Below are 11,434 nucleotides of genomic sequence, written 5' to 3'. Positions count from 1 at the left end.
ACAATGCCATATTAAACCAAAATAGAAAGAGGATGCGTTTTGAGCATGCAATGTAAGTTAATTTTAATGAGTTATATACATATATAACAACTGACTCATATACCTATCTAACCACTAACCTGAGGAAGACATCGTCTCAGAAAATAGGGTAAAGAACTGAGGCTCTTCTGTATCTCTGCACTGTCCGGAAGCAAGGCTCTCTCAATGGGGCTAGAGAATTTTTGTATACTTGCGGGGTATTTAGTGAGAGCACAGGGACCTCAGTTATATACTATATGTGATGGTCTTTGATTAGGAGTCCTCCCATTAAGTAAACCCTATCAAAGATGAACTTTATCACCGAAGATTACTTGTGCATAAATCAGCTAGAAGAGTTCTAGTTTAACTAAGAATGTTTCTGACTTGTATACCTAAGTAATACAACTCCTTATAAGTCTGCCGCATGTGATAAAGTTAATCTCCTTATCGTCCCAAAAGACTTTGTACAAATCACAAAGTGTTTGCTCTCAAATAGAACTTACATTCTCCCACTAGAGCAAATACTTTGTAAAGTTGTATAATCATACTGGAATTGGGAAGGATCTGAATTGGCCATGAGATTAACTTTCGACACTTCTTAGTTTTTCCAGTCTTCGTCATTGTTAAGCATTTATGAGAATTATAGGGCAACACACTCATTACACTGAAGAGTACCGTCCCCATAATTACTTGCAGTAAAGCTTATCAACACATAAGATTCCAACAAGATATATAGCATGCAAGACACAACCGAACATGTATTAATTATGTCTAACATTTGGTCCCTTTCAGAATCGAAAAACGATCCATGTGCTTCTACATAAAGCCCTCAGGTTGTCCGACACTGTATAATGAATAAGAATCATAAACATCATGCAAAAATATTCATGCATTATCATAGCTAAAAGCTGAACCCTTTTAAGGAAACTTGAACAACCTTTCAGCTTTATTCTTTATTAGCTAAGAAAACTTCATTGTTAATACTCAAAACTTATCCTCCATAACATAAATTGCTATTGAATTAAAACTAGCATAAAAGTTGAAACCTGTTGCATAGCTCCCACTAATTCGCTGCATCAAAACCAGCCAAGACTCCCATGCTAGTGACATGCTTCTTGAAAACGATGGTGGGAACTGCTTTATTTAACGGATCAGCTATCATGGATCCAGTCTCCAAATAATCAACCTTAACTAGACCGGTCATCACCTTCTCTCGAGCAATGAGATATTTTATATCCAAATTCCTTGTTGCATTAGATCTCTTATTATTCTTAGTAAAGAATATGGCTGCATTATTGTCACAGAAAATCTGTATAGGTCTTGATATAGAGTCCACTACTTGAAGCCCAACTATGAAATTCTTCAACCAAACAGCTTGATTCACTGTTTCACAGACTGATAAATACTCTGCAACCATTGTTGACGCTGCCACAGTTCCTTGTTTGACAGACTTCCAAGAAACCGCACCACATGCCATTAAGAAAACATAACCTGTAGTTGACTTCATATCATCTGGACAATCGGCAAAATCAGAATCACTATACCCTTCCAAAACCAAACTCTCGGTTCTTTTATACACCAACATATGGTCCTTAGTTCTCTGAAGGTATCTCAAAACCCTTTTGGCAGCATTCCAGTGAGCTTCACCTGCATTGGATTGAAACCTCCCAAGCACGGAAATGGTGAAAGCTAAGTCAGGCCTTGTGCACACCTGTGCATACATTAAACTTCCCACCAGGGAGGCATATGGTTTGTCGTCCATAGCCTTCCTCTCTAAGTCTGTTTGTGGACATTGCTGCTTACTCAATTTTTCACCCTTCGATATAGGCATCTCAGTAGTTCCACACGAAGACATGTTAAACCTTCTTAACATTTTCTCTATGTATGCTTTCTGTGACAAGCCTAGCAAGCCTCTCCTTCTATCCCTTTTGATCTCAATGCCCAAAACATATGTCGCTTCTCCCATGTCTTTCATTTCAAAATGCTTCTGCAAAAACGTTTTTGTATCATCCAACAAACTGTGAGAATTCGTGGCAAGCAATATATCATCCACATAGAGAATTAGGATGATAAAGTTGCTCCCACTGAACTTCAGATAGATGCAATTGTCTGAAGGATTCTCGGTGAAGCCATGTTCTTTCACAATTCTATGAAATTTCAAGTACCACTGCCGTGATGCTTGCTTCAATCCATATATGGATTTGTTGAGTTTGCACACTAGGTTTCTTCCTTCTCCCTCCTTGAAACCTTCTGGTTGTCGCATGTAAATGCATTCTTCCAGGTCCCCATTCAAGAACGCCGTTTTTACATCCATTTGATGTAAAATCAAATCAAAATGAGCCACCATAGACATGATAACCCTAAATGCATCCTTTGTCGACACGGGGCTGAATGTTTCTTTGTAGTCTACACCCTCCTTTTGCGTGAAGCCTTTCGCAACAAGCCTGGCTTTGTGCCTTTCTATGTTTCCATTTGAATCCCTTTTTGTTTTGAAAACCCATTTACATCCTATGGGTTTTGATCCTTCTGCCTGTTCCACTAAATCCCACACTTGATTGTTTGCCATCGAACTCAGTTCACTCTTCATGGCTTCTATCCATTTATCAGCATCTGGTCCTGCAATTGCTTCTTTGTAACTCATCGGATCATTAAACTCTGAAAGATCAGTGTCAACCTGTGTCAAATATACGAAATCATTTAGGGTTGTAGGTTTTCTAACCCTAGATGACCTTCTTATATTTGCAGCACCCGCAGCCGTGATATTGTCTTCATGTGCATGGTGTTGTTGTTGTTGATTTTCTGTCACAACCTCTTCAACCACGTCTTGTACAACAGTGTTATCGTGCAGTTCGATGTCATGTGCAACCTCTATCTCATGACTTGGTTCATCAGAATCATTGCTTCCTATGTTCTCGGTTACTACAACTATTGGTGCCATAATTGCTGTGTTACGATCAACATCTTCAACTGCTGCTTCTTGATTGGTTATTTCTTCTTCAAATACGAACCCTTCGACCCTTGTCCCAGAATCGACGCTTGCATCAGACTCCATGAAAACTGCTTTTCCAGTTTCGACAATTCTTGTATTTTGGTTAGGGCAATAAAACCTAAAACCCTTCGACCTTTCAGCATATCCAATAAAATGACAACTGACAGTCTTTGAATCAAGTTTCTTGTAGCCTGGATTATATATCTTTGCCTCTGCTCTACAGCCCCATACATGCAAGTGGTTTAAACTCGGTTTTCTGCCTGTCCATAGTTCGAAAGGTGTCCCTTCCACAGATTTTGAAGGTACCCTATTTAATATATAATTTGCAGTTTTCACTGCTTCTCCCCACAAACAACTTGGCATATTAGTTCTACAAATCATGCTCCTTACCATGTCCATGAGAGTTCTATTCCTCCTCTCGGCTACTCCGTTTTGCTCCGGAGTACCTGGTGTGGTATATTGGGCTACAATTCCATGTTCTTGCAGAAATAACGCAAAAGGTCCAGGATTTCTACCAATTTCAGTATATCTACCATAGTACTCCCCTCCCCTATCAGATCTTACAACCTTAATGTTCCTTTCCAATTGATTTTCAACTTCACTTTTATAAATTTTAAAAGTTTCAAGTGCTTTAGACTTTTCTGAAATCAAATCAATGAAGCAAAATCTTGAGAAATCATCAATATAAGTAATGAAATATTTGTTTCCTTCTAGGGTTTGTGTGGGAAAAGGACCACAAATGTCCGTGTGAATGATCTCTAAGGGTTGCTTACTCCTAGTTGAGCCTTCCTTTCTAGTGTTTGTCATTTTTCCTTTAATGCAATCCACACAAAAATCAAAGTCATTGAAGTTTAATGGAGGTAGAATTTCGTTTTTGACAAGCAGCTCCATTCTTTGTTTAGAAATATGGCCGAGTCTCTTATGCCATAATATTGAAGACTGTTGAGTTTTGATTTTATCATCTTGTACGTTGAAAACATATTCAGTTTGATTCAATTTAAGTTGAAACATACCATCACTCATGAAACCATGTCCTACTTGAGAAGATTCATAAAAAACGTTAAAGCCCCTTTTATTAATACTAAAATAAAAACCTAATAACACTAGCTTTGAAATAGAAATCAACTTCCTTTTCATGGAAGGCACATAAACAACGTTATCTAACTCTAAATAAAAACCAAATTCTAGCTTTAGTCTAACACTTCCTAGGGCTTTGACTTCAACTCTTCTTCCATTGCCAACCGAAACTTTGACTTCATCCTTATTTGGTGTTCTCCTTGTTGTGAAGTCCTGTAATGAAGTTGTAACATGTATAGAAGAGCCCGAGTCAAGCCACCATTCAGTGCTAGGTATGTTAATTAAATTTGATTCAAAGCAAGCAAAAACATTTTTACCTTTCTTTCCTTCTTGTTTGGCAAGCCAAACCTTATATTTGGGACAATTCTTCTTCATGTGGCCTGCCTTTTTGCAAAAGTAGCACTTGAAAACTGAAGGTTTATTAAGTTTGAAGTTTCTTTTAGGAGAGGGAACTGACTTGGTAGAATCCTTTTTAGCAGTATCGGGAACATGAGTTTTAGTGGCCCTAGTGACACTTTGAACAAAGTTCACAGACTCAATTCTCTCTTTCTCAAACCTTTCTTTCTTCATTCTTTCTTCTTCACTCACTCAAATGGCTATCAATTCATTCACATCCCATTTCTCACGTAGACCATTATAATAAACTTTGAGTTGTGTATAACTTTCAGGCAGAAAATTCATAATAACATGTACCAGAGAAGTATCAGAAATTGGTACCTCGAGTGCATTGAGTTTTCCAGCCACGTCCACCATTTTCAATATGTATTCTCGCACACTTTGAACCCCATCATATCTCATGGTAGTGAGAGCATTCATGAGATTACCTGTCTCAGTTTTTGGTGATTCCCTATACTTTGCTTCAATGGACTTCAGAAAATCTTTTGCATTTGTTTCATCAGGAAAGCCACCTCTCACCACATCTGTCATGCTTCTTTTGATGATCAATAGGGCAATTCTGTTGGATTTGTGCCATTTTTCATACTTGGATTTCTGATTTGCGGTGCTGTCATCAGTGAGTGCCGGAGGTTCTTCAGTTCTCAGTGCCAAATCCCAGTCCATAACTCCCAAAACGATTTCAAGATCTTGTTTCCACTTTCTGTAATTGACACCAGTAAGAGGCTCAACTGTGTTGAGATTCAAAGAGTTGGAATTCACTGAAAAGGAAATGTTCATGATGTAAAGAGTATTAATCTTTAGCCCCAAACCATAAATCACATCTTCAACATCTTTAGATTGATGAATATGTGAAAACTTTCTTTAATCATATCACTTTTATAGTCAACATTTGAATTTCTGTAATTAAAATCACAAGCCTTTGTGGTTTGACAATATTAATTTGATTCCAATATATATATAAAACGATATGCTGCTCAAATTCGAAGCATGAAAGAAAAATCATCTTTAGATGATCAATAATCATGTCTTGAATTTTAAGCACCATCACTGGTACATGTATCGAATGAAAAGACATAATATCCTTATGATCAAGGATAACTTTAGTCATCCTTGAACCCGTTGTATATATTTTTCCTTGATGATACAGTTCCAGTTCCATAACCTGCAAGACAGAATGAAATTTCTTGATGCCTTTCACATAGGGTCAGATGATATGTGAGGGCTCTGATACCAAATGTAAGTTAATTTTAATGAGTTATATACATATATAACAACTGACTCATATACCTATCTAACCACTAACCTGAGGAAGACATCGTCTCAGAAAATAGGGTAAAGAACTGAGGCTCTTCTGTATCTCTGCACTGTCCGGAAGCAAGGCTCTCTCAATGGGGCTAGAGAATTTCTGTATACTTGCGGGGTATTTAGTGAGAGCACAGGGACCTCAGTTATATACTATATGTGATGGTCTTTGATTAGGAGTCCTCCCATTAAGTAAACCCTATCAAAGATGAACTTTATCACCGAAGATTACTTGTGCATAAATCAGCTAGAAGAGTTCTAGTTTAACTAAGAATGTTTCTGACTTGTATACCTAAGTAATACAACTCCTTATAAGTCTGCCGCATGTGATAAAGTTAATCTCCTTATCGTCCCAAAAGACTTTGTACAAATCACAAAGTGTTTGCTCTCAAATATAACTTACATGCAACACAATGAGAATCCTAAGCCTCGAGTCATAATATATAAATTTAACGTAAGCAAGTCTCTTCACACTAAGATAAGCAAAAGAAGGGTAGCATGCATGTTGATTAGAATTCTCAGAACTCGATCAAAGTTTAGGTTTATCCAATATTTAGGATATTAATCGAACCTCAATGCTATTTTAAAACTAATAATGCGATTATGATTCGAGAATTGGATTCAAATATTGATACGATTCGATCTGTATCCGAACATTTTGCATGCTTATACATCTTGCTCAAAAATATGTACTAATCATTCCCGCCTACTCAACCCACCCAAAAATGGAAAGACCAAAAACAATTTTTTTTTTTTTAACATTTTCTAAAAGTTAAAAATATGCATTTCATCTAACCCTTTTCCAATATGGACAATGTTTATGTGAATGTATGTCATTGCTCTAATATAAATGGCAAGGTCCCAACATATGCCCGACCTCTTTGTGAACTCTATAATACTTGTCTTACCTATATCAAACAAAAAAACAATACCCCTCAAAAGTACGATGATAAAATAGTAAGAACTAATTTATCTTTATTGGATCCAAAATTCATGTTCCTAATATTGCAAACGAAACGTTTGTTTTGGAAACATGGTAAAAGAGAAAAATGTGATTACCATACATAGAGAGAGAGAGAGAGAGAGAGAGAGAGAGAGAGAGAGAGAGAGAGAGAGAGAGGTTGGGTGGTGGTGGAGGGTGGTGGGGGTGCAGATGTTTGTTGATCTCAAGGCAATGGTTTCGTTTGTTTATTTGGGTTTAAGGTGCTTTGTTTGTGTTCTGTGCCTTGCTTTGTGTAGTGTAGTTGTGGAAAACTAGAAGAGCTTGAGGTTCACCAAAAAAAAACTAGAAGAGCTTGAGTTCAAGCTAAACACACGCAGAAACCAGAGAGAGAAAGAAAGAAACAAAGAGAGAGAGAGGGCTGCAAAACCCAAATGATGCAAACCCGAGAAGAAAGGTTTGGAAATTGAGGCAAATGTTTACAATGCTACCGCCCAGCTCGAGGCAATCCTTCTCCTTCTACACCTCCTCCCACTCTTCTGTTTTTCTCTGTCTCACCCTTTTTTTTCTTTACACACCCGCCTTTGCCTCAGCCGGAAACCCCGAAGCCACCCTTCTCTTCTCCTGGCTCCACTCCTCTGCTTCGCCTCCACCCTCCTTCTTCTCCAACTGGAACCTCCTCCACTCCAATCCATGCAACTGGTCCGCCATATCATGTTCTTCTCAAGGCCACGTCACCGAAATCACAATCCAATCCATTCCTCTAGAACTCCCACTCCCTTCCAATCTCTCTTCCTTTCCCTCCCTCCAAAAACTCATCATTTCCGGCGCTAATCTCACCGGAACCATCCCCTCCGACGTCGGCGACTGCACTGAGCTGAAAGTCATCGACCTCAGCTCAAACTCTCTGGTGGGTTCAATCCCATCTACCTTTTCGAGGCTCCGAAATCTCCAAGACTTGATCTTGAATTCCAACCAGCTAACTGGGAAAATCCCAGTCGAGCTGAGCACCTGCATTGGACTAAAAAACCTTCTTATTTTCGACAACCAGTTAACCGGGTCGATCCCGCCGGAGCTCGGGAAGCTCACCGGCCTTGAAGTGCTGAGAGCAGGAGGGAACAAGTACATTGGTGGGAAAATCCCGGAAGAGCTCGGAGGCTGCAGCAATTTGACTGTCTTAGGGTTGGCAGACACCCAAGTTTCAGGCACTTTGCCTGCCTCATTGGGAAAGCTTAGCAATCTCCAAACCCTGTCTATTTACACCACAATGATCTCTGGTGAAATCCCACCTGAAATAGGTAAATGCTCTGAGCTTGTAAGTTTGTTTCTTTACGAAAATAGCCTCTCCGGTTCGATCCCGCGTGAGCTCGGGAAGCTTAAGAAGCTGCAGCAGTTGCTGCTGTGGCAAAATAGTCTTTTTGGTGCAATCCCAGAAGAGATTGGGAACTGTAGCAGCTTGAGAATGATTGATTTTTCTCTAAATTCTTTGTCTGGAACTATACCCTTGTCGTTAGGAGGGTTGTCGAATCTTGAGGAGTTTATGATTAGTGACAACAATGTCACCGGTTCGATCCCTTCAAACCTTTCTAATTTGACGAACCTGATGCAGCTGCAGCTCGACACCAATCAGATCTCCGGTTTGATTCCACCGGAGATAGGGATGTTGTCGATGCTGATTGTTTTTTTCGCTTGGCAAAACCAGCTTGAAGGTAGCATTCCTTCAACTCTGGCTAGTTGTAGCAGTCTCCAAGCACTAGACTTGTCACACAATTCCCTCACGGGTAGCATTCCTGCCGGCTTGTTTCAGCTCAAAAACCTCACAAAGGTTCTTTTGATTTCGAATGACATCTCGGGTTTCATTCCACCAAGTATTGGTAACTGCAGCTCTCTGTTTCGGTTGCGGCTTGGGAACAACAGGATTGCTGGTGGGATTCCGAAAGCAATTGGAGACCTTAGGAGCTTAAACTTTCTTGACCTGTCCGGCAACCGCCTTTCTGGGCAAGTGCCTGATGAGATAGGGAGCTGCACAGAGCTGCAAATGATAGACTTGAGCAACAATACTTTGGAAGGCCCCCTGCCTAACACATTGTCATCACTATCAGGACTTCAAGTCTTGGATGTTTCAGTTAATCAGTTTTCTGAGCAGATACCAGCGAGCTTGGCTCGTCTTGTTTCGTTAAACAAGCTTATTCTGAGCAGGAACTTGTTCTCTGGATCGATACCAGCATCGCTTGGCCTGTGTTCAAGTCTCCAATTGCTTGATCTTAGTAGCAACAAGCTCACTGGCTCAATCCCCGTGGAGCTTGGGAGGATCGAAGCCCTTGAAATCGCATTAAATTTGAGCTGCAATGCACTCTCAGGCCCCATCCCACCTCAAATATCAGCACTCACCAAGCTTTCGATACTAGACCTTTCACATAACCAGCTTGATGGGGACTTGAGTCCACTTGCAGGGCTCGATAATCTTGTCTCTCTTAATGTGTCGCATAACAAACTCGGCGGCTATCTTCCAGACAACAAGCTTTTCAGACAGCTGTCACCAATGGATTTGGCTGGAAATGAAGGCCTTTGCTCTTCAAACCGTGACTCGTGTTTCCTTAGTGATGTTGGCCGCAAAGGACTTACAAGAAATCAAAATGAAACGAGGCGGTCACGCAGGCTTAAGCTAGCAATTGCATTGCTGATCACCCTGACAGTTGCAATGGTGGTTATGGGGATCGTTGCAGTGATTAGAGCGCAAAGAGCTATCAGAGATGATGACGATTCAGAACTGGGGAACTCATTGACTTGGCAGTTCACTCCATTCCAGAAGCTAAATTTCTCGGTTGAGCAAGTGCTAAGATGCCTGGTGGATGTCAATGTAATTGGAAAAGGGTGTTCTGGGGTTGTGTACCGCGCTGATATGGACAATGGGGAAGTCATTGCAGTGAAGAAGCTCTGGCCAACAACAGTTGCCGCAGACAATGGATGTTGTAATGATGAAAAATGTGGAGTTCGTGATTCATTCTCAGCAGAGGTCAAAACACTTGGCTCAATCCGTCACAAGAACATTGTTCGATTCTTGGGTTGTTGCTGGAATAAGAACACAAGATTGCTCATGTATGATTACATGCCTAATGGAAGCCTGGGAAGTATTCTGCATGAGAGGACAGGGCATGCCTTCGAATGGGAAGTTAGGTACCAAATTTTGTTGGGTGCAGCTCAAGGCATTGCCTATTTGCACCATGATTGTGTTCCTCCAATTGTTCACAGAGATATCAAGGCCAATAACATCCTCATTGGCCTTGAGTTTGAACCTTACATTGCTGATTTTGGCCTAGCCAAACTTGTTGATGATGGCGATTTCGCTCGGTCCTCCAACACAGTTGCTGGTTCCTATGGCTATATTGCTCCTGGTAAGTGATATTATAATCACATACAGCTAAATTCATATATATGTCTCTAAGTCTTACTATGATTACTTTGTTAGTGGTCTAATCACAAACAATCAAGCGATTTTCATGTTTTCTTTAAGTAAAATTTGCATAAGTTGGACCCGTGGGCAAATTTTAATAAAAATAGAACTAGATGGACACTAAATAGACAACGAGGGGACATATTTCCCAAATACGTGATTTAACCAATTAGTAACTTTACTTCCCCTTTTCAGAATATGGATACATGATGAAGATCACAGAGAAGAGCGATGTTTATAGCTATGGAGTTGTTGTATTGGAAGTCTTGACAGGGAAGCAACCAATAGATCCAACAATACCAGAGGGGCTACATGTAGTGGATTGGGTAAGACGGAAGAGGGGAAGCATTGAAGTCCTTGACCCAAGCCTCCTATCGAGGCCCGAATCGGAGATAGAGGAAATGATGCAGGCATTAGGCATAGCCTTGTTGTGTGTAAACTCAACCCCTGATGAAAGACCAACAATGAAAGATGTGGCAGCAATGCTAAAAGAAATCAAACATGAGAGGGAGGAGTATGCCAAGGTTGATATGCTCCTCAAAGGATCACCGGCGAATGACTCGCGCGAAAATAAGAACCCTAATGGAGTTTTGGCAACCTCATCATCAGCAGCAGCAATGAAAAGCTTGCTTGCAAAAAGCAACGACACAAGTTTTTCTGCATCCACATTGCTTTACTCATCTTCCTCCTCTAGTGCCAATAAAATGGGTTTCAAGTGATTAGTTAATTATATGATATACAGCTAATTAAGCAGAAGATTGTGATTTTTTCCTTATTTTTTTTAGTTTCTTCAGTTTAAAAACTCCTTTGTGTTATTGATGTAAAGAAGTAAAAGGTTTGATATTTGTTATAATCAAATGCAGAGCAGCAAAATAAAAAGCCAACAGTTGTAGGCTTGGCTTTCAAGTATTTTTCCTATTATATGCATTGAGGCTTAACTGGCACTGAACGCACAATATTTGTTACAAGAGATCTTAATTATCACCAGTTGTATATTTTTTGCACATTTTTTTCATCGTATAGACACAATTACGTAAAGAAAAATATTGATACATAAGTATACAACCAGTTAGAGAGCAAAGCTGGTTCACTCCATTCGGGTAAGACCATGCCCTAACAAGGACAGAGTATCCTATTAAACAGTCACCGTCCTGAAATTACCTTTTTTTTTTTTTCCGTCCAAAAACAGAGAGGACAGAATCTAGTAACACAGTCCAGATGACATCAGCGTCCTGAAATCTTAGCCTAATGATTCATG

The 11,434-nt window shown here is 39.9% G+C and overlaps 1 protein-coding gene across 1 annotated transcript; it reads left to right on the top strand.

Annotated features, from left to right (window-relative positions):
* Nucleotides 1-6,891: 6,891 nt before the first annotated feature.
* Nucleotides 6,892-11,085, top strand: LOC103453659 (LRR receptor-like serine/threonine-protein kinase RGI1). Its single transcript, XM_070811031.1, has 3 exons — nucleotides 6,892-7,051; nucleotides 7,083-10,117; nucleotides 10,372-11,085. Exons 2-3 carry the CDS (start codon nucleotides 7,198-7,200, stop codon nucleotides 10,893-10,895), a joined length of 3,444 nt encoding a protein of 1,147 aa, XP_070667132.1. The 5' UTR covers nucleotides 6,892-7,051; nucleotides 7,083-7,197; the 3' UTR covers nucleotides 10,896-11,085.
* Nucleotides 11,086-11,434: the final 349 nt, after the last annotated feature.

Source organism: Malus domestica, chromosome 13, assembly GCF_042453785.1.
Source record: "Malus domestica chromosome 13, GDT2T_hap1".
Lineage (NCBI taxonomy): Eukaryota > Viridiplantae > Streptophyta > Magnoliopsida > Rosales > Rosaceae > Malus > Malus domestica.
Note: the sequence above shows the minus strand (reverse complement) of the source record. Positions and strands in the feature narration are given on the sequence as shown.